Source organism: Durio zibethinus, chromosome 22 (assembly GCF_047325235.1).
Source record: "Durio zibethinus cultivar Kanyao isolate XHJ-2024 chromosome 22, ASM4732523v1, whole genome shotgun sequence".
Classification (NCBI taxonomy): domain Eukaryota; kingdom Viridiplantae; phylum Streptophyta; class Magnoliopsida; order Malvales; family Malvaceae; genus Durio; species Durio zibethinus.
The window spans coordinates 22,688,296-22,715,799 of NC_143183.1; the positions used below are offsets into that span (position 1 = coordinate 22,688,296).

A 27,504-nucleotide genomic window follows, 5' to 3' on the forward strand; every position below is an offset into this window, starting at 1 on the left:
TAGCTCTTCCTGTAAAAATGAACAAATATTTTGAAGTAGATTTTTTACCATCAAGATCATCTTTCATGTTAGCATCAGTAAACCCTTCTAGAATTGGTTATAAAACTTCATAACTCAAGTACATTTTTTAGATGCCCCTCAAATATCTGAAAATCTATTTCACTGCTTCTCAATGAATCTTTCTCGAATTAGAAAGAAATCTATTTATTATACCAACTGCATAAGTAATGTCAACCCTTATACAAATCATAAGATACATTAAAGAACCAACTGCAAAAGAATAAAGAATACTAGACATAGTTAGTTGCTCTTTTTTAGATGCTGGACAGGATTTCTTACTTAAATAAAAATGACTGGTAAGTGGATTGTTAACTGATTTAGTATATTGCATGTTAAATCTACTAAGTACTCATTTAACATACTTTTTTATGACAATTACAGCTTTTCAGCTTTTCTATCTCGAATAATATCTATATTGAGAATCTGTTTTACTGGACCTAAATCTTTCATATCAAATGACTTAGACAATTGTTCTTTTAACTTGTGAACCATACTAGCATTTTGTCATACAATCAATATATCATCAACATATAAAAAGAGAATAATGAAGTTACCATTAAAAAATTTTTTGACATACACAGGGATCTACTATCATTTTTTTGTAGTTGTGTTCATCATAAAAGAATTAAATTTTTTGTACCATTATCACGGAGCTTGTTTCAAGCCATACAACATTTTTTTTTCAGTTTACAAACTAAGTACTCTTTCCCTTTCACTTCAAAACTCTCAGGTTGATTCATATAAATGTCCTTCTATAAGTCACCGTGTAAGAATACAGTCTTAGCATCAAATTACTTAAACTTAAGATTCAAACTAACCGCTAATCCTAGTACTACTCGAATAGAACTCATTTTCACAACTGAAAAGAAGATCTCATCAAAATCAATGCCTGATTTTTTAAAAAAACCTCTTACCATCAATCGAGCTTTGTACCTTACTAGTTTGCCATCGTCTTTTTTTAACTTGAACACCTATTTATTTTTCAATGGCCTTCTCCCTTTTAAAAGTTTAACAAGATCATATGTACCATTTTTTTTACAATGACTCCATCTTTTTTTCATTACTTTTAACCAGTGCTCTCTATCCGGAATAGCCTGTATATCTTAAAAGCTCTTTGGCTCTCCTTTATTGGTAACTAAAATAAAATATAAACTTGGATACCTAGTGGATGGCCTGTGCTTTCCAGCAGATCTTTTAGGTTAAAACTCTATATCATCTGATGTTGAAGGTAACTCCCCTTACTCAACACTCTTTAGTAGAGGGAATTGCTCTCCCTACTCAAAATTGATTGTATCTGGCTTATCATTAACTGTGGCTGGCTCATTCATATCTTCAGGTTCTATTTCTTGCTCATTTTCACTATCTGTGGCTCTTTCTTGTGAAACCCCTATCGGTGTTATAATATCACACTCAATAGTAACTCATGTGGTCTCTTCATTTTTCTTAAGGTTTGTTATGGTTTCTTTTTCATGAAAAGATCGCATCTCTGCTTCTGATTATCTTTCTCTTCACTAGATCCCATATCATATAGCCAAATTTATCATCACTATATCTTATAAACACACACTATGTAGCTTTACTGTCAAGCTTTAACCTTTATTTTTTCGATACATGCATGAATGTTTTACACCTAAAAACTTTCAAGTGAGAGTATGAAACATCTTTCCCTATCCATACTCTTTTTTAGAATATTAAAGCCCAAAAAAATTGATGGTGATCTGTTAAGCAAATAACAAGTTATGTTGATTGCTTTACCCCATAATGACTTTGATAATTTTGCTATCCTCAATATACATTTGACTTTTTTCATAATGGTGCAGTTCATCCTTTCAGCTACACCATTATGCTACATTGTTTTAGGTTCTGTCATCTCATGCCTAATCTCATACTTTGTATAATACTATTCAAAGTCTTTGGATGTGTAATTTTCACCATTATCAATTCAAATACACTTTAAGGATAACCCTATTATCCTTTTCATCATGGCATGAAATTTTTGAAAATACTGTAATACTTGACTTTTGTTTTTCAACATATACACCCCGTAAAGCATTATCAATAAAAGTAACAAAATACTTATTACCACTTAATGACTTAACTTCAATGGGACCATATATGTCAGACTAAATTAATTTTAAATTTTTTTTCTTTAAGAACTCTTACAAAAAAAAAACTCTACGATGCTTACCAAACAAACAATGATCACAATAATCAAGAGACATACCTTTGGTAAGAGAGACTACCTTGCCAAAACTTGTAACTTTTTTTCACTCATGTATGCCAACCTCTTGTGCTACAAGTTTGTTAAAGCATCACCCTCAACGGTATTTATTTAGTTACCGTTCAATTGCATCCATATCTTGTATATTGTGCAGCATGATTTTTTTATTGCAACTTCCATAGATCTTTTGAGAAGCTTTCACTGCGAAGCTTTCAGTGCCCATTCTTATGTCAACTCTCATATTTCTCATTATCAAGGACATTAATAGTAAGTAAGTTCATTCTCATATCCAAAATATGTTTAACATCTCTTAAAGTCAACATATAACTTGTACTAATTTGTACAATAATATCACTAATCTTAATAATTTACGACACACTCTTATTTTTCATCTTAGTGCAATCAAAATCTCATACTTTGTAAGTTGTAAATAACTCTCTTCTAGAAACACAATGATATGTCGCTCTTATGTTAACTATTTACTTAATGCCAAGATTTTTAACATGATTAAAATTATTATGTGTACAAATCAAAGTAATTGAATCACTATCTGAATTCACTGCTGCAGCATTGTCATCATTTGAACTATTATCTTTCTCACCTTTCTACTCTTGCTTCAAGATTTTACAGTTCCATTTTATATGACCTGCTTTACTACAATGGAAACATTTTACTTTATCTTTGGACTTGGATTTATGTTTAAACTTACTATAACATTTTAAGTTCTGACCTTTGTCAATGTTTTTACCCCTATTTTCTATGACCAGAGCTTGATTCCCATAGTCTACATGTTTTTGTCTTGTTTCTTCATTAAGCGTACTGTCCTTTATCATCTCCAATGTCACATTGTAATTAGGAGCTGAATTATGAACAGTCATAACTAGAGTATTCTAGCTATCTGGCAATGAACCTAAAAAAAATAACGTATTCATTTCATCATCCATCTTAAGCTCCATAGTAGTCATTCGATTAAATATATCTTAAAAATCACTTAAGTGCTTTGTAATCGGTCTTCCATCTCTGTATTGTATAGTTGCAAGCTTTTTAACAGGTATAACTTTATTCATACCTATTTTTCTCTCATACAATATTATCAATTTTTTTCAAATAATATGGGTATTTGTCTCTTGCACTACATAATAGAACACACCAATGTCAATCCATTTTTTTATTGTAGCTAGCATCTTTTTGCCTAACTTCTTTCAGCTTTCATCTTTTATATTTGCTGGTTTAGTTGAATCATCCAATACCGGCTCATATAAATTTTTGTAGTATAAATGATCTTCCATCATATGCTTCCAAATTGAATAATTTGATGCTGTTAATTTTATCATAGAACCTGTATCACTCTTCATGATCTCAAATAAAATTTACTTTTGTCTTGAACTACTTCTATATTGATCTTTCAAAATAATCCTTACTTTGATATCACTTTGTTGTGCCTGAAGCAATAGTCATAATACTATATTTAAAAGATTGAATAAAATCTCTTTGTTACTTATCCATTCAAGGGATAAATAAAATCTCTTTGTTACTTGGCTTTATCCATTCAAAGGGTAAACAAAAGAAAGCCATTTTATTTTATACCTCACCTAGAGTTATCAAAATCTAAAAAGGGTGTGGTTGTTTTGTGCTCTTCTTTTTCTGTTTCTTTTCTTTCCAATCAAATTGCTTTGAATTTGTTCTGCCATATTCATTCATATTATATATGACCAATCCATGGTAGTATTTTTTACCAACTAAAACCCATAATTAAAAGTCAAAGAATAGAGAGAGTTACAAAAAGTGAATACGACTATACAAGAACAGACCAACATCCAACCCCCCCACCCCTCAAATTTCGCATTACTACATTTCGAGTGTTTGCATTTATTTTCCTTCAAGTAATTCTACATTCTCAAGTTCTCTCTCTCTATCTCTTTGTAATTCTGCGCTGGGTTGTCTTAAGGTTTCATGCTTAAATTTTCTTAAAAACCATTGTTTCTTTATTTTCCCACTGAACAAATGGGGAAACATTAATGGATAGAGATGCGTTTGTTTCTAATGATTAACATCTCTACCACAAATAGGGTTTTTTTTTTCTCTTTCCTGTTTTTCCTCTAAATTTGATTGCATGATTAGTATCTGGTTGGTTAGCATGAAACTAATGGAGCAGGTGCTCATGTAAGCAATACCGGAGGATATCAAGTAAGAGCAGCTGTAACTAGGGATACACAGCCTGATACTATTCAACCTATTGCCATCCCTGTCATCCTAGTGGATGAGCTAAAGGAAATGATAGATAATTTTGGTACAAAATCCTTAATTGGTGAGGGCTCTTTCGGAAGAGTGTATTATGGCATTCTGAAAAGTGGGAAGGCTGCAGTCATAAAAAATTTGGACTCCAGTAAGCAGCCATACCAAGAATTCCTTGAGCAGGTTGGACCTGAAGAAATTTCATTGTATAAAATGCTGACATGTATTACAGGATGTGAGACTTCTTTATTCATATCACATAACTGAACATGTGTCCATAGTATCAAGATTAAAACATGATAACGTTGTGGAGCTTCTTGGTTACTGTATTGATGGCTCTCTCCGTGTCTTGGCCTACGAGTATGCTTCTAACGGATCTCTTCATGATATGCTTCATGGTAAGTGACATCATATCGTTATCCTGTTTTTGTGTAGTTATGACTCTTATCCAGATTAACCTATATTCCTCCATTAATTATAACTTTGAATGAGTGCTGAATTTGATCTGTTTCATTGTTCCTGGCAGTACTCTATTTGCAGAAACATACATATGGTGTTTTTATTGCATGAATTAAGTGTTTGAAAAATTGATATGTAGTGAAGCCAAAATGTCTAATGTGTTACAATCGATTTAAGATATAACATAATTTGCATTAAGAAACTTGGAGGCTCTTTTCTGCTTAGAGGGACTACTGAATACAATACTCTTATGCATCGGCACTTTAGTAGATTTAGGAGTAGTGTTTCTGTATCAAATTAAGGCTTGTTAGTTTTATCAATAACAAGTTATCTATCCTTGGTTGTATAGTGGAGTAATCCAATTATCCAATTTGTGAAAATATATAGGAAAGAAGGGTACGAAAGGAGCACAGACAGGTCCAGTTCTATCATGGACACGGGAAGTAAAAATTGCTGTTGGGGCAGCAAGAGGCCTTGAATACTTGCACGAAAAGGCACAGATCCACCGTGACATTAAGTCCAGCAATTTACTTCTTTTTGATAATGATGTTGCTAAGTCGTTGATTTTGATTTGTTGAATCAAACCCCTGATATGGTAGCTCATCTCCATTCTACACGGATTCTTGGAACCTTTGGATATCATGCTCCAGAGTAAGTCGTTCCCTGACTTTTTCAAGTTATACTATTTTTACCTTTTGCTCTTCGAGTTTATATTATTTACACTGCCAGGTGGACCGCAGAGTCTTGTGACATGGGTGTTATTACTGTGTAATTCATCATATTCATCTTTTCTTCAGACTAATAACTGATCCTAATAATACTATTTCCATTTTGGACTGCATTAGGCAACTCCAAAACCAAGTGAAGACAAGGGGAACCAGTGTGTTGATGCTAGATTAAGTGGAGAATACCTTCCCAAGGCTGTTGCAAAGTTATTGAATTTGTTGGAGATGATATATATATATATCTTTCGACTCGGGAATTGGTTACTTTTAATATTGACTTGAGAAACATTATTTCTTTCATTTGCATTTCCAAAGTTGGTTTGCAATTTTGATGAATTTAAAAACGATCTAGTTACTAAAAACTAGTGGCAGTAGAGGCAATTGTGGTCATTGACGGTGCTTTGCGTCCAATCACATCCCGTACTGATCTTTGTATGTGGGAAACAGCTGGCTGCTGCTGCTGCTGCCTTGTGCGTGCAATATGAAACTGATTTTCGACCTAATATGAGCGTTGTAGTGAAAGCTCTTCAGCCTCTTTTGGACACTACTCGGCCAACAGCTTCCCACACACACAGTGAAACGCAGCATTTGTGAATTCGTCCATGAGGATGAGGATGACCCCTATTGGCTATTACTGTATCAAATTCAAGACAAATTGAAGTTGAAATTCTGTCTGTCAGTCAGTGATTTTTTTTTTTGTAAATTTTGTAGATGGTTTTAGATCATCTTCCATCAATATCTTCAGCCCCAACCATATTAAGTTATTTGTTGACTTTTTCATGGACCAAAATCCTACAAATTTAATTATTCAAGCTGCCAAATAAAGTTTGTTTTTCAATGGCTTGCAAGATGTGCCTTTGTTTGCAGTCATTAAAAGAACAGATTCATTCATATCTTCATCATCATTATAATTATAATTGACTTCAGAGGACATAAGTAAAAGGAAAGAGATGAAAAGGATCTTATCTCAGCTCTGATCTGAAAACAGAGGCATACCGGTCCTGGTGTAGCTCGTGACGTGATCGAGGATTGTCTTAAACTCCACTACTTGATAAGCATAATCTGTTCTTGTCAATCTTTTTGCTTGCTTATTGTAAATATCTAAATTTTTAGATTTAAAGCAAAAGACCCCTTTTTTTAAAGTGTTCAGAAGCAAAAGACGTTGGAAAAACTTTCACAGTGGAAAAGTTTGAAACTGACATGAAAATGGAGCGTTGCTGTCATACTCATTATGCCTAAAACCATGTGTTAGATGCCTTACCCTGCACATGGCCGCAAATAAAATAATCACATGCAAATCAACATTACGTCCCTGTTAAGTTACTCTTCCTGCAATTTCACGTACATTTCTGTTTTTGCCCCTTCACCAACGCAACCAAAATGTCTGGCTCTAACCAGTCACTGCCTCTGTTCAACTCAGCAGATTGACCACAAACAACAGCTTTTGTTAGGACCAGAAAAATAGTACATTTTTTTGACTCATCATCTGCACATGGGACCGCCTTGGTCGTAATTTCCAGCAGAAAGATGCTTTCAAGTTTCAAATCACAACCTCAACTTACGTAGTTTTTCAACATTGCATACATGGAACAAGCATTGCTTACACGACTATCCAACAGAAGAAAGTGTAGAGTACTTGTCGTCCCTGTTCTACCATCAGATTTCTTACTAGTATTTTTCTTTTCATTTTCTCCATCCCAGCAACAAATATTCATAAAAGTGAACTACAAGACCTTAGGAAAATAACAGCGATAAGTAAAAAGAACCAATGGACCTGTACAGAAACTTTAGTGGCAATGATGTCTCATAATAATGCCATCTCCGCACACAACCTAATCTTATCTAGAATCTAGAAGTAGATACGTAATTCAAAGCTCAAAAAAGGAATTCCCTCAGTTGCCTGCATCTGCTGCATGTCTACGATCGCAACTGTAGGCCATTCCAAGTCATCAGAATATAAACAAATGTAAGGAAGGTAGTTGCCCTTGTTCTCAGCTTCTAAGACCATTTTGCCCCCAAGTCTAGGGTAGGGTTGATGGTGCATTCAAATGCCCAACCTTGAATCTGGATCATCACTCCTATCAGCATCAGAGTTTTTCCTCTGAGGATCGGCATCTGAATTCACTGCCTGATTCCTTCTGCGTCTTCTATCCTGGAAATTTTGTCGAGGATACATATTGAGAGTCAAGCTATAGTAACAAACGTAGTTTGGACATTCTCCTACCAGACATTATATCTAAAACCAAGTAGTCAGCAATCATTTAGCCTGGTACTTCCAGCATTCAGTATTATTATCCTTTTGTCAGAACTAAAATTGAACTTCTGCAAGTTTTCTTTGATATACAGTTTAAATAATAACAGTGTAATTCAAGTATCAGAATCAAACCTCTCGAGGAATAGGATATTCCTCTGATTCAAGCATGCGAACAACCTGACTCATCTTTGGTCTTTTATCAGCATCAGGATCAACACATCTCAAAGCAGTCAAAAGAGCACGTTTAAGAGCACTAGTTGATGGTCTAGTCTCAATGTTAGGATCAACTACTTCCTCTGAGCGTCTGAGTTGAACCATCATCTTTAGCCACTCAACCATATTCACCTGTGAGTTCACCACACAACAGGGTCATGTCAAAAGAACTCCACTGTGCTATGTCCTTAATTGTTGGCTAGGAGGAAGAATGAATAAACAAAAGCATCAGAATGGCCAAAAAAAAAAAAGCATCAGACATAAAATTGGCATCATGAAATAATGAAGGCAGCAAAGAGCTTTGTAGTAATTTTAAGCATATATGTTTCAGGCACATAGGAATTAAAGACTTAAAAGGCAAACATCTATCTAGCAAAAGTACATTAATGATAAAGGCATATAATATCAAATAACTCCTTAGATAAGCACAGCACATAAAAGCCTTTTTAAACCTATGCTGATAAAGAAGTGTTCTTCAGTACCTCTGGCTGAGGGCGACCATAATCTACTGGGTATCTTCCAGTTATTGCTTCTAAGAGCACAACACCAAAGCTATAAACATCACTCTTCTCATTCAGGAGGCCAGAGTTGGCATATTCTGGAGCAACATAACTGGAAAACCATGCAAACAGGAGAAAAAGACTACATTAACCAATGACTTTGTTAGCCTCTTTAACGATACAACTCCATATTGTTTAGGAGAAAAACAATGCTAAAACTAAAATGGAAAATATTGAACTAGTGAAAGTTGAAAAAGTCAAGGCAGTTGATTAAAGGAAAGGCATTATTCTCACCCAAAGGTACCCATAACTCTAGTTGTGATATAACTTTTCCCATCACCTAGCAATTTGGCCAGACCAAAATCAGATATTTTAGCATCAAAGTTGTCATCAATCAGTATATTACTTGATTTTATGTCTCTATGCACAACTTTTGGTTCAATAGCCTCGTGCAAATAAGCCAATCTGCAACATTTAGTTTTGAGTAACAAATGAGATTAAATCCCAGGTAAGTATTAACAACCAAGATTTAGTTAAAGGCTGACTTACGCCTTGGCAGTGCCAAGAAGAATCTTGATGCGAGCCTCCCAAGTAAGATATCCCTTGTGACACATATCTCCACGAAGCCACTGCTCCAAATTGCCATTATTGACATATTCATAAACCAACATCCTGGATTTTATGGCAGAAAATTACAAAACAGAAAATATCTCTTTCCTTTCTATGCCACATATTATAAGAACATTGACAGACAGAGATAACAATTCATTAACTTTAACTCTCATTCAGGGATACAAAGTCACAAGCAGCCCACTCAACTTTCCAAATCATATGGAGTATGGACTACATAAAACAACATGATACCTTTGTGTGCCCTCAATGCAGTAACCAAGAAGTCGAACTAGGTTTTTATGCCGCACATGACCAATGGCTTCAACTTCCACCCTGAAATCCTTGTCAGCTTGTCCACTAAAAAAAATTGAACCATTATCAGCAGACCTTACAACCTATGGACAGCATAACATGAAGAAAAGGATTAATCTTTCAAGAAATACGCTTCTCTAGAACATACGGATTGTTGAGGAGCTTTTTGACAGCTACAGGGGTCCCATTAATCAGATTGCCTCTATAAACAACTCCATATCCACCATCACCAATGACATTATCCTTCGAAAACCGGTTAGTTGCAAGGTGCAGGTCTCTGAGAGTGAACCAATGACCCCAGCCCAGGTGTGAAAATTCAGGCAGGCCAGACAAAGGTGAAGGAGCAGTCAACGGATGTGAAGAAGGCCTGTATGTGGAAACTTCTCCAGTGCCTCCCTCTTCTCCTGGTTGAGATCCTTTAACATCTTTCTCCACATGATTAAAGGAACCTGACTGGCCACTCTCATCTCCATTATCTACATTAAACAAAACCTTCTCTGAATCTCTGTCACTGAATTTATCATTAAGGGTGTTCAGACCACCATTGTTTGCTGAAACTTGATCAATGCTTATCTCTTTAATTTCCTCTGGAATAAAAGGCGCTTGCCTTACAGGAAGCATGTCATTAGCCTTTCTGGATTTCTTTCGAAAACTAAGCCACAGAGATATGCCAAGGATAACTAAAAAAACCACTGCTAAGCCAATTACAATAAGTACCCACAACTGCAGACCAATGTATGTTTGTGACAGAGTTTTGTTCAGATCAGACGCCATTTTCACCAACACCTAGATGCCTGAAAAATGTTCAACTAAGAGAACTTAAAATTACACTCTGCATCAAATAATAAAAAACTGCTACATATTTTGCATTTATTCAAAATATCAATTGATTTACGACACAAAACATTCCAATGAAATCTCCCTTCTAATCACATATTATACTGAATATATGTGCATAAAAAGAGAAAAATGGCTAAAAGTTTCGTAGAAAAAAACCACACACAGTACACGGTAGCATAACTCATTTTTCACAGAAAACAAGTGCAGTGGGAAAGCAACTATAGAAAGTACGGAGCAACAGAGTGATAAGAAAAGCAGAACACAATCAAGTTTCCAAAAAAGAACCCAAAGAGCCTTCAGCCACAGAGAGAAGCTAGGAAAGTAAAGAGTTTTCTTTAAATCAAAGTCCACCGACTACCAAAACTTTTTCAAATAATAAACAAAAATCAAAATCAAATAGAAATAGGCATCACATTTCCAGCACACACCTACATTTGACAATCATCACATATAATGAACCATTCAGACCGAACCAGATATCATATTTCCAACAAATAAAATAAAAAGAAAAAACGAATTTCAGGCATCATTTGACAAAATCAATCCAAAAAATCAAAACTTTTAGCATTAGATGCCAAAAAACGCAATGAAGAGTAAATGAATCACAACAAACCTCCTTGAGACACAATCGGTAAGAAGCAAAAAAGAGCAAAATTTAGGAGTGTGGGTGTCTATAAAGAAGAAAGGTGTAAACCCCACAGAGAAGCACCTTGAGATGCTTGAAAACAAGGTGCTGCATTTTTAAAAAGAAAGGATTTGTGTAGGGTTTCCATGAGTCAGGGTTTTCGAGAAATGGGTTTGGGGGAATGGGTAATACGAATAAAGAAGATGTGGAGTTGTCAGAGGTAGGTAATGAGGAAAGACATGCCTTACATTAACAGTGAAACCGAAGAAGCTTACAGTACACAACAATTGGAAGCTTTCTTTGCTCTTTCTTCACTTTTTTTTTTTCTTTGCCTTAATATTACAACACTGTATATTATTGGAAACAATTTTTTGAAGGGTCAGAAAGTGACATATAATCTGAAACTTATCACACGATATATATAAATATAGAAAAAATAAAAACCGTTTGTGGGTCTTTTTATTCAATCTCTCTTTTCCTTTGTTCTATTTCTACAACTAGTATTAGTTTTTTATCAGTCAAACACTAACTTCAAAATTGAAAAAAAAAATGAATGGGAAACGGAAGAGAGACCATGATTTTTACGGGAGACAAAGTGAAGCCGTGGAGGAGTGAAAAAGCATAAAATGTCAAATTAAACAGGATTGAGAATGGACCCCCAAACCAAATTAACCCCAAAAAACAAATACTTAATGCTCTCATTATGACCATATATTATGTACCATAATTTTCATCCTTGAGTTCTGTGGAACTTTTTAGTATTTTATTTTGAGATGTTAATTTATGGGTTTTTTTTTTAATCCATAGGTATATGTTGTTCAGTAGATCTGCCTGCATAGTCAAAGAAACAGACTGGACACCATTACCAAACCAGGTTTCCGATTGACCTTGTCCTTGTGTGCCCCGAAACACCCTTGCTTTAGCTTCACAATATTAAATTAAAAATATGAGATTTACCCATCCCTTTAATCTTTGTGGAGATCATATATACTCTATAAGGTGGATGTGTCAAGTGTCATGTATATACGTCTGGGCATGAATGAAAAGAAGAATGCAGAATCAAGCATAATCCCCACAAACACATAGATAAAAGGTGGGATGGAATTACAAAAGTTTGCAAAAAGCATTCCAAAGCGGCCCAAACAATATATACTAGAGCATAATTGCTGTAATAATGAAACCTGTGATGAATGAGGACTAAAGGAATATTAATCATGGTTTATATATGTGAGAAGCAACCTCATCTCTCCCCTTACAGCCAAAAAGAGCTGTGTCATCCTGGGACATTTCACAAAACCAACATTTGATATTACTTTGATTGGGTCGTGGCAGAATTAATTAAGAATTTCCTTGCTGTTTTTAATACAATACTATATATTTATAGAGAGAGAGAGAGAGAGACGTCGAATAATTGTTGCAGTGTTGAACTGGTTCCAAGGACAAAATTATTGTTGTAATATTTGTCCCAAGTCTTCTTTCAGCACAAGAATACGTATATAGACTTCCAAATCCAATCTAATTCTTTGACAAACAAATGTTAATTAGCACTTGGGAATGGGTCCATTATTGTAAACTCAACTGCACCCAAGCCAGACCCTCAAGGCCTACGTGTCAGGTTGCTTATCAAATACAAACAGATCAGAGGAGATCTACCCATAAAAAACTATAAAGCAGTAGATGTAGATGAGATGTAAATGTTAGTTCGTATTGTTGTTATTTATCAATTACCATCATCATCATCATCATCAAGATTTTATCTATGACTATGGCATGCCCAGTTCCAGTGGTAAAATTAATGATTATTCATTGCGACTTTTTCATGCCATGTGAAGTATAAACTAAAGGTATGCATTCACATCTTCCACCAAACATTTGATGTAACCAAAAAGAGTACGTAGGATAGTAATATTGGATTCACCTGTGTTTAATTTGCAACTTATAAAATTATAGAATTTTTCAGGAACGAGGTGCCCATGAGTTCGTAGATGTTCAACCTGATGCATCCGTATCGTATAGTTGAAGAAACATGGTATGACTTTATGATCGGCACAGCACACCAAGAAAAAAATTCTTTTTTTTTGTTTTGCTGGCACCTCTGGCTCTGGAGTGATGGATGGCCATTGATTTCAACTTACAGATTTTGAATCTTATTATTGCTTACTTCAAGAGTTGTGTTGGTGTTGATCAGACTTTTGTTATCTGGTTTGTGGTCCTTAATTTGAAGGGTTATATTCAAACTTCAAAGTTCAAACACTATTACTACATCATTCATTCTAAACATATCCATCCATTAAGCTAGGCCCCGCCCGATCGAGAAAGAAATGAAACAAGACAAGAAAGCTCTCAGGGATATGAGCTGTCTTAATTAGTCTTAACAACAATATTTTATTAGTTTTCAAAAGTCTGTTTAATGGGGAGATCATTGATGATCTTTAATATGGTCCAATGACAATGAACCTCATTAAGGAGTTTTAGGTAAAAACTTGACATTTTACCTATAAGTATACAGCTAGCTATGCATACTTTCAGACTGCAATACCAGACAGATACAGATACAAACTGTTCAAAAAGGATATTATCAATGTTTCTGTAATAAGGGTCTGAAATATTAACATGGAGCAGCCTTATCTTAAATGTTTATTAGTAACCCTTTCAACTAATCTGTTCAATCTATATGCTCCTTGGAGTTTCAATCAATGCCCGTAAAATGTTTAAAACTGTACTGCAGGATAAATTCCTTCTAATATATATATATATATGCTTGCTGGGGTAGCTCAGTAATGACGACCAAAAATTTTTCCACAGTGGGCCTCCTTATGCCTGACGAAAGCCTGGGCCTGCTATCTGTATATACTGAGATAATTAGTCTTGCTTAAACATTTGATATGAGAAGCTAGTTAAGCACATGCAACATAATTATTTCCCATCCAGATTACACAAGCAAACAAACGGATCACATCTAAAGTTTATGTAAAACTAATTAAATCTATATCATATCCTCAGAAAACTAACAAAAATCATGGTTCTAGATATATAAGCAGATCAGATGGATTAATGTTGTTGTCTCTGGTACTGGTAGTTTATGTGAACATAAGATACGTGGTGCAAATATACCTAAACCAGCTGGCAAACTTCCTATTTGTTTACAAATTAACGGAGTATCGTCAATACAACATGGAAAAGAATTAACTGAAGCAACAAAGCAAAGCATGAAAGCATTGAGAACAAAAAAGCACCACATGATTTGTGTCGGTGTTTGTATAAATAATAAAATCAAATGTGTTCTTAACTTTTCATTCCAAAAACAAAGTCCACTTCTGACAATTCCTTGCATTTTATTGGTGCGTGTGTGTATCACAGTGGGAATTTGATTACCCCTACACATAAAAAAGTGTTCTTCTCCTGCCTCCGTCAATCCTTTGCAAAATGGATCACCATCCCGGCCCGAGGATAATTTGTATAGATTGATTGAGTGACAATGGGACCCAAATTTGGTATTAGGTCAAATACACAAGACCTGGTCAGAAATCTGTTACTAATTGTCTTTTAATTAATATGGGAAAGTTATGTACAGAAACACGTTTATTTTGTATTGGATTATATGCTAACAGCATGGATTTGGTTCCAATTATTAATAGAACCTAACAAATGCAATCCAATTATTAATCTTTTCTTTTTCTACTAATTCAACAGGACTCTTCATGTTTAGAAGTTAGGCCAAAGGAAACCTGGGGGAAGAAAGGATGTTGAAATGCTCTAATCTTGTAACAGATTCTTATCTTCTTTTGGTGGTTTCCTCCTTATATTTAGCCGCCAATAACGTTTTATCTTGCCTGCTGATGCCTACAGCACTTGTATGATTCGATTCCTAACAAATTGCAATCATGGTTGAAGCTTCAATTTTATTTTTTTTTCTTTTTAGTTTATAAACGTTGGTCCCCTCTGAAAAGGCTGTTAAGAAACACGTTACTATTAGACATTTAATTTGGACCTAATCCTATTTAATGGGGCATCCTTCTCCAGCCTTAACTTTCTTATCTGGTTTATATACAATTAAGGTCTCCATTCCCACATTAACCTAAATAATGACTGGCCTGATAAGAACCCTGACAGTTCCTCCGATGTGCTTTCCCTAATTTCGAAGTTGAATAAGTTAAAGCACAACATTTCGTTGGCCAAAAAAGCACAAGATATCTAACATTTTCATTATGCTCTAGCTTTACTGCATCCATCGGAGGAGTCTATTTGCTACAAATATTGTAATATCAACACATTAACGTCTCTGAAAAACTATTTAATTTTCCCTTTCTGCTATCTGAATCTAACATGCTTCCATGAAAATACAAATATCTCACCAACTCTATCGAGAAGGCTACTCAGTAATCATGTCTAGTTTTGCAAAATCCAAGTAATGCTCCCCTAAGCAGCCAATTAAGCATATCACTGACATGGCACATCTCAATACAAAACTTGTCCTTTGATACAGTGCATAATCAAAAGCAACCTATATATAGCATTGCTAAAGATTTTAGAGATATGTATTAGATCAGTGATTAGTTTTGGGAATATATGTATAGCTAGTATATAGTAAATTTGAAAGATTATAATATAATATGATCAATAGCTGAATGATGAACAGTAAGCAAACAGGAAGAGAAAGGGAGACGCAATTTTGGTGAAGACTGAAGTTTCACAAGGGCATTTAGAGTTGTTAAACTTAAAGCGAACTAATGAGTATGCGTGTCTGATGTTTGTTGAAGCATAGGAGTTTGTTGTCTGCTTTAATCTACCTCAAAATGAATGCTAAAGAAAAAACCTGATGAACCATGATGTTGCAAGACAATTTTCTGATGGGAAAATGGGCAAACTGTTATTTTCTATTCTATTTGGTTCTGAAGATGTAAGATCTGAGAACACAAGCTTATCAGATTGTTCTCATCTTGTCAGAAAGGAAACCCAAAGCCAAAACCCTTCACAGAATGAAGTGCTTAACTTGAAATAAAAGAAAGCAAAGTTCATCTACAAGGATTTATATATATATAATTCATCATATTTTGATCCTACCACAATTGTATGTCATACACATATAGAGATATGATACTGCCTCAAAACTATGATCATCTAGAATTCAAATTGTATGGAGATGCTAAATTTCTGGCTGGAACCTACGGAAGTGGTCATGGAGAACTAGAAATATGCGGCTGCCTAAAATTGGCATATGACCCCTACCAATCTAGTGTCACTAATTAATAATGGAGAAATGCAGTGTTGATATATCAATATCAAATTTGTTTTCCTCCAATTACTTTGGGTTTAGATTGTTCCAGGTACCAATCTTTTCCTTAATTTTCTCTTCACCTTTCATTTATGGATGATATTTCAACTTTAAAAGCCATTGATTTGAGTTTTCTCTTCTTGCTTTTTTAGGGATAATTATTGTGCAAATACTTAAGTTGGTGTAATAATTCGGAGGAGCTTCAGTTTATTCGGTTATAAAAAACCAAAAACTAATTAAACCGATTTAATTTATAAAAAATCAAACCGATCGCTTAATGAGATAAAAATTGAAATTAATCGAATTGATTAAGTTAATTTAATTTTTTTTTTAATTTTTCTTTTATTCTTTTTTTTTTTTTTTTATTTCAAAATAATAAAGCCCTCCAACCAAAAAAAAGGAAGAGGGAAAGAAAGTTGAGATCGAACTTAACCTTCATATCTTTTTAAAACTTGCTTGGCCACTGCATCGATACTTTCAATTTGAAAATCATATGATAGTTGTTACTTAACGTTTATTATGTAATTAACTCACGTCACTATACATGAATCACTCACCCACCATAAAAAAATTTTAAAAAATAAAAAAATTATAATAATAAAAAAAAATTCCAATAAAACAAATAAAATACCACACTTTTTCTCCAATTTCTTGGTCTTACTTTCGTGATTTGTTCAACGTTCATGTACAAAGAGCTAAACATTGAATTCAAACTTGTTAGGATCGTAAATTTTTTGACTTAGATATCACCATCGTCATCAAATAAACGAGGGAAACAAAAACCAATTTCTTGTTCTATAGTTCACAAAAAATACAAAAAGGTAAAAATAACAGATCTTTGATAAATTTTTAAGCGTTGGAGGTCTGGTGGAGCAGCGGAGCCGTCGATGGTTGTGCCAGACTTACAGAGATGAGGGTGAACTAGGGGCAGGCGAAGTGTGAGACGAAGCATTGGAGAGACCGAGAGGCAGAGTGTGAGGCAAGCTTGAGCTTGAGAAGTCAAGAGTCGACTGACGAGAGACAGATTGGTGTTTGGCGGAGAGCCGAAAAAGGGCTGAGGGAGGGGGTCAACAACCAGGAGCGTGAGGACTGAAGAAATGTCTTGAAATGTTGAGAACTTGCAAAGATTGAGTAAGGTTGTTTCTTTTCAATTTTATCAATTTGATAAAATAAATAAAAACAGAAAGTAAAAAGATTAAAAAGATCGATTTTTTCAATCGATTCGGGTCTTTAAAACTATAATTGAGACCCACCATATAAACCGTCTACACTAAAGATTGAACCAAAATATCTGTCAAAACCGATTTACTCATCCCGATTAAACCAATAATGCCGGTTTTGATGATTTTGTTGGTTGAAGCCGACAATTGCTCATCTCTAATAATAATCGACTCAAAAAGGTCCAAAAGTTAATAAGGTCAAATTTTGGATTAAGATCCATCGATTTATATTGGAGTAAAAAAAAAATGTGTTTTAACAAATAACAAAGAAACCAGGAAAAAATGAAGAAACCTTAGAAAAGGAGAAAAAAAAAGGTTGAAATTTGGAATTTTAGTCTTTTAGTCGAAGGGTTAAGGTAAAATTAGTCATAGCATATTCAAAAATTTTGGTATTTTCAATTTTGTAGTATAGAAACATGCATCAATTCAGGGTTTTAAAACTGTTGATATATTCTTGTTATTTATTAAATAAAAATGTTAAATATTTTGAAACAATTCATATAATGTCATGATAAAAAAAAATGATTAATTGATCTTAAAAAATTTTTATGATTCAGATAAAAAAATATATTTTTTAATCTATATTAAAAAATATTGATAATATATTTAATAATATATAATTTAATAATATTTATCAAATATAACGTATGTAAATTGATATGCTTAGTGAAATTAAGATTTTACTTAACATAGTATATAATTTGAAAATTGAAGGTGTAAATTATATATTATTTAAAAATTTAAGATAAATTATATATTTTTTTTATTTAGATATTAATTTATATTTTTTTTTTCGAAGTTTGATGTACAAAAAATGTAATTAACTCTTATGAAAAATAGATTTATAACCGTTTCAACGAGTTAACTTTGGATCGCTAAAAATTCACTTTCTAGTAATGGTTTTGGCCAATCTTTAGGTGATTTTTTTAGTATGAAACGCCTTCTTTTCAATGGTCGAAATGATTCAGTACGAGGCTTTCATAGAATTTATCAAAACATCACCAATAAGTAATTAACCATACTCTTGTAGTTGTAGTTGATTACAGTACTATATATAAAAATGAAGTTAATGACTCCAAACTTTCTCATCACGGCAAAATATTCTTGAATATTAATACAGTATCTGCTTGTTTATATATACACACCGACGTGGCACACATGCCTCCATGTTGAGCCATTGCCATTGGCGGCTTTTCTGCTCTGTTCTGTTCTGATAGAACCTTATCTTTAGAATTTGAGAGTTTAGACAACATATTCTTCTTGTACGTGATGGTTTAGGGTGTCGTACATTGTCAATTTATATGGTTGAGAGCTGAGACAACATCACATAACATAACCCTTCTTAGTTTATAGACTATCAAAAGCAATGAAGGTATTTTCGCAGCTGAATATTAAAATTAATGTTGATTGATAAGGAGCAGGTGCAGTGCAGCTCCTCCTCAAAATTAAGTAGGTTTTTGGTTTTATATATATATATATATATATATATATACACATACATGCTAGAAGACGTTGTGTGTCCTTAGCTAGCAATTTGGCCCAGAAAATGAAATGAACAAGGAATAATCTTCAAAGGGCTGGCTTGGGACACTGGAAATTGTGAGGATTGAATTCCTTGGAGGAAAATACAATGGAGATATAGCGATAGGCAATAAGAAAGAAAGAGAGAAGTTGTGTCGAGTCTGAAAGAGAGAAAAGATGGGAAATTTGGAAGAAGAAGAAGAAATCCACATGCAATGCATCAGCTAGCGGGCGGATGGTGATGGGCACGTTCAACATAAATTTATAATCGCCCACTTAATTTGGATCTTTAGTGAGGTGAGTCCAAATGAATATAAACTAGATTCATATTCCACATGTGATAACATTCATACTCGTTTTGCTTCATTTCATAGTTAAAAATAATACTAATTATTTAAGGGTTTCGGAAATTAAAGCAAAGTCAAAAGTAAAAATTGTGGTTGTGGGACTACTTGTAGGTTTTGTTTTTTTTGTTTTTTGTAATAATTGCAGTTGAGTTTAGTTGGCTTCCGCCTGCCAAATCCATCTGCTTACAGTAAAGTGTGTCATGTCATTTAGTCACAAACCCAAAGCCAAAGCCGAAGCCGAAGCCAAACGCAACCCGACCTCTTCTTCCCTCTCATTGTCTCTGCTCTCTTTTATTGTTTGTAACTTGGGAGAGCAAGTACAAAAATCTCCGTGTCCGTTCCCTCCTCTCACTCTCATCTGTCAGTTTCTTTTTTTTTTTTTATTTCCAGATTTGCCGCCGCCGGTAACTCTCTTCTCTATCTCTATCTCTTTAATGTTTCTGTTGTACAAATACATAGCAGAATAGATCAGAAACGGATCTCTCTGCCTCCGCATTTCCCTTTTCTTTTTTCACATGTCATTGTTTGCTAAATTAGGTCTAATTCACTACCAACTTAGATTTACATGTTATTCATTATCCATTTCTTTCCAATTTCAGCTAATTCCACTGCTTTCTGATTTATTAAAGACTGTCTGTTATTCTGCATTTGATTTCTGGTTACAGGAAACTAAGCGAACCCACCACAATGATAAACAAGCCGCTTCTATTGACTTATCTTTACCTCTTCATCTACGTTTTGCTTTCTTCAGGAGTTATATTGTACAACAAGGTAACACCTCCATTTTTCTATCTCAATGTCCTTGTTGCTTTCTTCGCACTTTACTTTCTCTATATTGCTTGCTTTCTTGTAATGCACTGTCTCCATTTTATTGCAGTGGGTTCTGTCTCCCAAATACTTCAATTTTCCATTTCCTATAACGTTGACAATGATTCACATGGCATTCTCTGGACTCATTGCCTTTTTCCTTATCCGTGTTTTCAAGGTTTGACATGCAACTAAACCCAATTTTTCTATTCTCCCTTTTCTTCTAATGTTGCTAACTATCCTACGGAATGTCTTCATACTAAACTGGTGAAGCCAAAGCAACTGACCCCATCATATCTCGCATCTCACCATTATATGCTAATAGCTATGGGATTGACAAGTTTGCCACAATAATAAAAACTAATTAGTGTTTTGATGACATTATCCTCATTTCTGAGAGATATTAGCCTCTCATTGTATTAAATTCGACCAAAGAGGCCCTTGTTTTTCAGTGTGTATGTTTCTACAGAAGCTAAATATAAAATTGAGAGCACTTTTATCTATCATCTTTCTTTGCAAGCTTCATACTCCATTGTTGTGCTTAGCTTGGTGATACATTTTCTTCTCCCTCCATCTCAATATGCAGATTGTAGCTCCTGTCAAAATGACATTTGAAATGTAAGTGCAGTTCTTTATCCAAAATCAGCATGATTATTCTTAATTATTGCACTGCCACGGGATCCGTTTTCTCTTTCTTAAACATATTTTCTTGGTGTCACAGATATGCAACATGTGTAATACCTATAAGTGCCTTCTTTGCGTCAAGTCTTTGGTAAGCACTTAAACGCGTTATGACTGAGCTTCTTGTTTGGTGTTGTGATGTAGCGTTTTCCTCATTAAGATGGTATGATTTTTTCTATGTAATTAGACATTTCTGTAGGCAACAAGCTCAAGCGTACTGCTTGAAAACCGTGCTGAGCATTACTGATTAACTTGTTGCTAGGTATTGATCATGCAGTAAGTAGTTTGTATCATAGTGCATCCTCCTTTCCTTTGGGATGTTTCAGACTGTTTTTGTTGTTTTTAGTACATTATTGTTACACAATGGATCTGTCTGCTTGGCTTTCCTTACAATTTGTTAAGGAGTTACTGCACCCAGAATAGTTCACTTAAAATTGTTAAAATTCGAAGTTAAATTTCAATCCAATAAACCTAGATGATTAGTTTTAAGCTCATGCGTGTATGCTATTGAGTTTCTGGAAGGTTTCTGCTAGAGACTGCTAAATGCTTAGGATATAGAGCTTGTTGTGTACTTGCTGTGCAGAATTTTGACAGCTTTGTTTTATAATTTCTTCCCTTTGTTGATAGTATTTTGCGTGTTCTAAGCATCATTGTTTTTTCCTGTTGCAATACAGGTTTGGTAACACTGCCTATTTGCATATATCTGTGGCTTTTATCCAGATGCTCAAAGCTCTAAGTATGTGGAAACAAAGCGCTTTTTTTATTACATTGCAAGGGATCGCTGTCTAATTCTAATGACTGGCATTTTGTGTTTCAATGTTACAGTGCCAGTGGCTACATTTTCTATGGGTGTTATGTGTGGCACTGACAAAGCAAGGTGCAATGTGTTCTTAAACATGGTGCTGGTCAGCATTGGAGTTGTAATTTCCTCATATGGGGAAATTCATTTTAATATGGTTGGCACAGTTTATCAGGTTACGGGCATCTTTGCAGAAGCTCTTAGGCTGGTCTTAACTCAAGTCCTCCTGCAAAAGAAGGGCTTGACTCTAAACCCGATTACCAGCTTATACTACATTGCACCATGCAGGTAAACTAATTACAAGTTAGCCACCCCCCTCCCCCCTTTTATTTTTATTTTTAGTGTTTGCAACTTGAACTTCTTCCATGAGACCAGTGTTACCTCATGACTCACATCCCTTGTATAATATCTTTATTGTTGGATATATGTACAATATATTGCTCAAGTGATGTTCTATTGTACTGCTAGAGATCATTGGATCAGTGTGATCTTCTTTTGTTTTTTCTTTTTTGCAGTTTTGTGTTTCTTTTTGTGCCCTGGTGTTTGCTGGAGAAGCCTGGGATGGCAATTTCACAGATACAGTTCAATTTCTGGATCTTCTTCTCCAATGCTCTTTCTGCTCTGGCTCTGAACTTGTCCACATTCTTAGTAATTGGAAGAACCGGTGCTGTCACCATCAGGGTTGCTGGTGTTCTAAAAGACTGGATACTGATTGCCCTTTCCACCGTTGTTTTTCCAGAGTCTACCATAACTGGGCTCAATATAATCGGTTATGCGATCGGTACTTCTCCACTCAGTATAATGCCATTACATTTCTTTCCTTTTTTTTTTTTTTTGAGAAATTAATTGAATAGAAAATCTTTTTGTTCTCTATCCAGCTCTCTGTGGTGTTGTCTTGTATAATTACATAAAGATAAAAGATGGTCGTGCTTCTCAGCTACCTTCAGATAGCATTCCAGAGAGACTCACAAAGGTTAGCCTTCTAAACAATCCTTGATATCATGATCTTCTCAACATAATGTTTTATTACTTGGGACTAGAACTTTGTGTCTGAAAATATATTACCTATTTTAGTAAAAGATAATACTAGTAAACAAACTTGCAGAGTAATATAAAGTGCTGATTTAATATCGAAATGATGTCCAACTTTATAATAAACATAAATATTAGCTTGCACGTTATAAGGTTCGAAAGAGAGAATGTGTGTGGCTTCTCCCATTCATGATCTCTTCATCTTGTTAATACAGGATTGGAGGTCGGAGAAGAAGTCATCAGACATATTCACCCCCAATAGCAGCAATGATAGCAGTGGAGGGAACTTCAACGGCTCTGAATTGAAAGATGAAGAAGCGCCTCTACTTTCATCAAGACTATCGCATATAGGGCGATCACAACTAGGCAACCATACTGCATAATTTATAAGTGCTCTAGTGCACATCAATGATGATTGATGGGGAGCCTTCTGTTTGGAGTTTACAATGGGCCCTGCCCTCTAAGTTGAAGGCGGGATAATTCTTTTGGAATGGATTGATCTTTCACACTTATATAGCAAATAGCGATTTTATTGTAAATACTTTGATTTTGTAATGCATGCAAGGTCATCGCTCACAGATTGCGTAAATGGTACTGGTACCGACTTTCCCGTAATATATATATATATATAGCAGCTTTGACCTCCACTTATTATGTTCATTAAGTTGATTAGTGGTATGTAATTGAATGGTTCTCTCTCATTTCTTTTCCTTAAAAAAAAAAAAAAAAAAAGGGCGTGCTTTCGCCTGCATTAACGAAGCTCCCATGCGAATGCAAGAAGAAAAAAGAAAGGGAGAGGCAAGGCATGTATTACCTTCATGTCTTACAGGCTCACCCATATACCATTTTTGATAGGGATTATGGTTCGATTGTCCAACTGAGTCGACCTTGTATGCCTTATAAGTCAAGAGATGGAAATTCATAAATGTATACTTTTAAAAATAGAATACATCTCCTCAAAGGACATCTACATATATGTAATCACTTCAGACTTGAGTTTGTTATTTCTAACACTACAACAATCTTCAAAGTTTTCATCCAAAGAAACATGGCATCTCATTCAAAATAATTCAATAACTGCTCCCACATGATTTACACAGACATCACAAACCGAATATGCACATCTCAGTCAAGAATCGATGATTAAAAAAAAATTTTGAAAACTCACTCAAAGCATAAACGGAATCCACTCCCTTGTTTGAAATGATCATCTTTTATTGCAGGTCCCTTAGATATAACAATCTCCTTGAAGGTGCTGGAGGTGCCAATCCCGGAATATCTCTTATATCTTTGTTGTTCGGATTGACAATCTGAAATTTTCCACATTGCAATCAGAAAATGAAAAATTTCCACTCTACTATGACATGCATTGTTAAGAATGAATGTGAATCTATCTCTTAAATGTACTTAAAAGAACACAACCACTGAATAGCTTAGGTTTACCGCAAGTATTTAATCATAACTTGTGACAAACATTTCTCACATTGAAAACTTCCTTCTTGCCATACCACAAAAGAGAAGGTACAGCATTTGAATATGTTTGGGGCAAACAACCCCGGAGGTCAAGTCCCCACACATACTTTCTTTTCAAAAACTTCAGTTCAAAATATACACCAAAACACACCTCAAAACCTCCACCCCAATAAGTCAGTAATTTTATCAAGCTATAGAATTTGAAATCAATAAGCAAAAAAGAATACCTTCACAACTATGATCGCTATAACACCACATACGATAAGAAATAGAAATAGCATGATGCATTTATCAGTGGCCACCTGGAGGGAGAAGAAAGATATTTAAATATGGCAGAAAAATAGTCAAATGGAACAAAAGTTGCATTTAGAGTGCTAAGAATCAACTAACCTGCCTACCAATCTCCTTCACCAGCTGGGATGCTTTCTTAATTGAGAACTGAATTGTATCGAGCTCATTTACAATACGGCCCATTTGTTCAGTCTGTATAACTTCCTATCAGTATATGCAACACAATAGCTTGAAAAGGAAAAAAAAAAAAAAAAAGACTACTTAATCTGACTTACTTGGCCCTTTAGAGTAACAGCAGTTTGAGTTCCTACGTCAATTGTTTGTTCAACAACCTGTCAATCCCAAAGTTAAGAAACAAAAGAAGAATGGTACAATTAAGCTGAAGCATGTAAAATTGTACAGAAATCGGCTTTACCTTTTTTGTGCGTTCAATGGCCTGATCAGTCTCATCCATTGTCTTCATCCCATGATCAACGAGCTCTTGATTTGACATAGCTGCAGAGCAAGCCATGGAGTACTAAGATAATTTGTTCAAAAAGTACAGATAACCTACATGTTGCGATTATTTTCTTATAATTTCATTGTTTCAGTCAACATCATGAATTCATCATTTCAGTCAATATCATGGATTAGATTGATTATGGTGTAGCATCCAAAGTCAGCCATCCACACTTACGAGTCTACCATCCAACATTCTAAGAAGACTTCACATCCCAGTTTCTAGACAGGAGTTGATTAAAAATGCATATAGCATCATAAAATCCAAAATCAACTAAATCAACATAATTATAATTGATACGAGATGCTTTAAATTAGAATATATTTATATATATCAAATTAAAAAAATCACAATAGCAGGTGACAAAAGCATACCCATCATTTTCATAACTAAGAAGTCTTGATACCAAGTAAACATACCATATAAATAAAAAATCAATGGAGGCTGAAAAGCAGAAAGATCTTACATGATGCCACTTTAACATTATCATCTGCCGTAGGTTCACTGACTCCAGCTCCCATATCAAAGAGTTCAATTTTCTTGTTACCAAGGGTATTCATGTATCTGCAGTTATAGAAAAAAAAGCCATGAAAATTACATAAATAAAAGCCAATCTCATTGGATTTTATGAGCTGAATTCTATTACTCAAGAATTGGTTTCATCCTACGTTAGGAGGGCCAATTTTCAGACTGATCTACTCTCCAAACTTCACAACACAACTGGCATTATCCTAGATAAAAAATTGAACTCCAGAAGGAAAAACTTAAAATTCACCACTATTCCCTTTACAATAGCCAACTTACGTTTTCCTCAATGCCACGTAGGAATTCAGTTCTTTGATCTGCAAAAGTACAGAACAAAAGAACTCATTAAAAGCCATAACATGAAAAGAAAATATATTAAAAGCAGATAAATTTTCCACCAAAAAACCAATATGACTATCCGCTTTTATCTTCTCTTAACAAGGGCATTTTTTACTTCTCCCAATTTATGCATTTTAAAATGTGATACTGAAAAGCACTTGCACACTTCCGCGGCACTAAAACATTCTATCACACATATGCATTTCGTTGCCAACAGTAAGAAAATGTAAGGCACACAAAAGAACTTACCATAGACTGCTTCTCATCGTTGAGTTGCTTATTCAGTTCAGGAGGATTTCTACCTTCCTCATCTTTAATTTCACGATCAAACTCCTTGATTAATCTGCAGCAACTCATTTGAAGTTAATATTTAAAAATTTATAAGCGAGAAGAATGAGATATCTGATTTACTATAACTTTATGCGAATAATAGAAAAGATAGGGCATACCTTTTACATTCCCTCATCTTGGCAGTAAGCTCTTCCAGCTGTTTGCTTTGCCTATTGGAATCTTTAATCTTATCCAGCCTCTGGAAGCCATTTCTGAAGGCAATGCATCACAGGTTTATGTAATATTTATGAATTTAGGCGTTGGAAGAACAACTCTAAACAACAAGGTTGAAATCTTTTCTCTTGTGAATAAAAAAGTTAAACTTTTTTTAACACTTTCAAGTTGAGGGGGCATGGAGATAACATGATATAAGAATATTGTAATTGAAGCTGTGAAAGATTAAGTTGAGCTGATAAACCTAAATGTAAATAGCAAAAGAGAGTTTTGATTGCGGATTACATAATAATAATAATAACAACAACAACAACAATCCCCTAATTATCTAAATTATTTTACAAGTAAACTAGTTGATTAAAGTTGCAGGAGAAAGACTGATTCAAAAGGAAGGGAAGACATACGCAAGGGCACGGAAATTATCGCGAATTTCACCATGGATCTGCTCCAACTGAGGGCTCATCTGCAACTCCGTGGTGGCCATGTCGTTTGCAGATCCTTCAATTTCAATTTCCTAAACGTACTTCTCGGCTACTCCTTCAACCCACCCCCACTTTACCAACTTTCTAAACCCTAACCACTCACTCTATCACGCTGTATTTTTTTTTTTTTTAATTGTCAAAGGAAAAGAGAAGAAGAAAAGGAGAGAAAATTAGAAAGAGAAAGAAATTTGTTAGGAATAGAAAGACAAATAAACGATAGAAAATGAAACTACAATTACCAAGTAACCACAAAAGGAATGCAAGTTTAACGAAGAGAGAGAAAGAGAGAATTGCTGTCCTGTCTCTCTCTATCTGCTCTGGCAACTATATTAATTTATTTATGAATTTACTTGTATTATTATTTATCATCGTATGTATTAACTACTAATACCTACTACTAGTGAATATATATATATATATATATTCCTAATCTTATATTTTATATTAATAAATATATAAATATAAAAATTTCCAAGGAAAAAATTTTTATTCTTACCTATTACGTGGATAACTCTTTTTTTTTTTGACAAGGATAGTCTAACTTATGACACGTGTTTTTTATTAATGCATATATATATATATATATATCTATAATATAATAAATAATTTTATTGACAAAACTGATTAACTTTTTAATTCCTTTTTAAAAGTCG

The 27,504-nt window shown here is 34.3% G+C and overlaps 3 protein-coding genes, 1 long non-coding RNA gene and 1 pseudogene across 8 annotated transcripts; 3 read left to right on the top strand and 2 right to left on the bottom strand.

The window, feature by feature from the left end:
* Positions 1–4,299: 4,299 nt before the first annotated feature.
* Positions 4,300–7,232, top strand: LOC111307183 (pto-interacting protein 1-like; annotated as a pseudogene).
* Positions 7,233–7,258: 26 nt separating this feature from the next.
* Positions 7,259–11,643, bottom strand: LOC111306981 (putative receptor-like protein kinase At5g18500). Of its 4 annotated transcripts, none has more exons than XM_022905041.2 (8): positions 11,300–11,643; positions 9,740–10,385; positions 9,532–9,636; positions 9,217–9,339; positions 8,962–9,132; positions 8,650–8,779; positions 8,087–8,299; positions 7,259–7,852 (listed from the first exon to the last, which is right to left on the bottom strand). In XM_022905041.2, exons 2-8 carry the CDS (start codon positions 10,363–10,365, stop codon positions 7,745–7,747), a joined length of 1,476 nt encoding a protein of 491 aa, XP_022760776.2. In that variant the 5' UTR covers positions 10,366–10,385; positions 11,300–11,643; the 3' UTR covers positions 7,259–7,744. The 4 variants fall into 4 exon arrangements, with proteins under 4 accessions (XP_022760776.2, XP_022760777.2, XP_089607300.1 ...); XM_022905042.2 differs by having other exon boundaries at positions 11,305–11,517; XM_089751174.1 differs by having other exon boundaries at positions 9,740–10,400; positions 11,045–11,517.
* A 1,131-nt stretch (positions 11,644–12,774) lies between these two features.
* Positions 12,775–13,308, top strand: LOC149512724 (uncharacterized). The gene is made up of 2 exons (XR_016331791.1): positions 12,775–12,900; positions 13,017–13,308. It is a non-coding gene; the product is annotated as an uncharacterized LOC149512724 (long non-coding RNA).
* A 5,761-nt stretch (positions 13,309–19,069) lies between these two features.
* On the top strand, positions 19,070–23,385 carry LOC111306982 (putative sugar phosphate/phosphate translocator At1g48230). Of its 2 annotated transcripts, none has more exons than XM_089751431.1 (10): positions 19,070–19,369; positions 20,085–20,190; positions 20,297–20,404; positions 20,813–20,844; positions 20,948–20,998; positions 21,582–21,643; positions 21,733–21,994; positions 22,222–22,487; positions 22,585–22,679; positions 22,954–23,385. In XM_089751431.1, the coding sequence occupies exons 2-10, from the start codon at positions 20,107–20,109 to the stop codon at positions 23,119–23,121; spliced, it is 1,128 nt and encodes a 375-aa protein (XP_089607557.1). In that variant the 5' UTR covers positions 19,070–19,369; positions 20,085–20,106; the 3' UTR covers positions 23,122–23,385. The 2 variants fall into 2 exon arrangements, with proteins under 2 accessions (XP_089607557.1, XP_022760781.1); XM_022905046.2 differs by lacking the exon at positions 19,070–19,369 and adding an exon at positions 19,605–19,823.
* Positions 23,386–23,650: 265 nt separating this feature from the next.
* On the bottom strand, positions 23,651–27,225 carry LOC111306983 (putative plant SNARE 13). Its single transcript, XM_089751432.1, has 11 exons — positions 27,091–27,225; positions 26,774–26,963; positions 26,315–26,407; positions 26,115–26,208; positions 25,806–25,843; positions 25,468–25,565; positions 24,918–24,997; positions 24,778–24,834; positions 24,602–24,694; positions 24,439–24,513; positions 23,651–24,048 (listed from the first exon to the last, which is right to left on the bottom strand). The coding sequence occupies exons 2-11, from the start codon at positions 26,851–26,853 to the stop codon at positions 23,953–23,955; spliced, it is 804 nt and encodes a 267-aa protein (XP_089607558.1). The 5' UTR covers positions 26,854–26,963; positions 27,091–27,225; the 3' UTR covers positions 23,651–23,952.
* Positions 27,226–27,504: the final 279 nt, after the last annotated feature.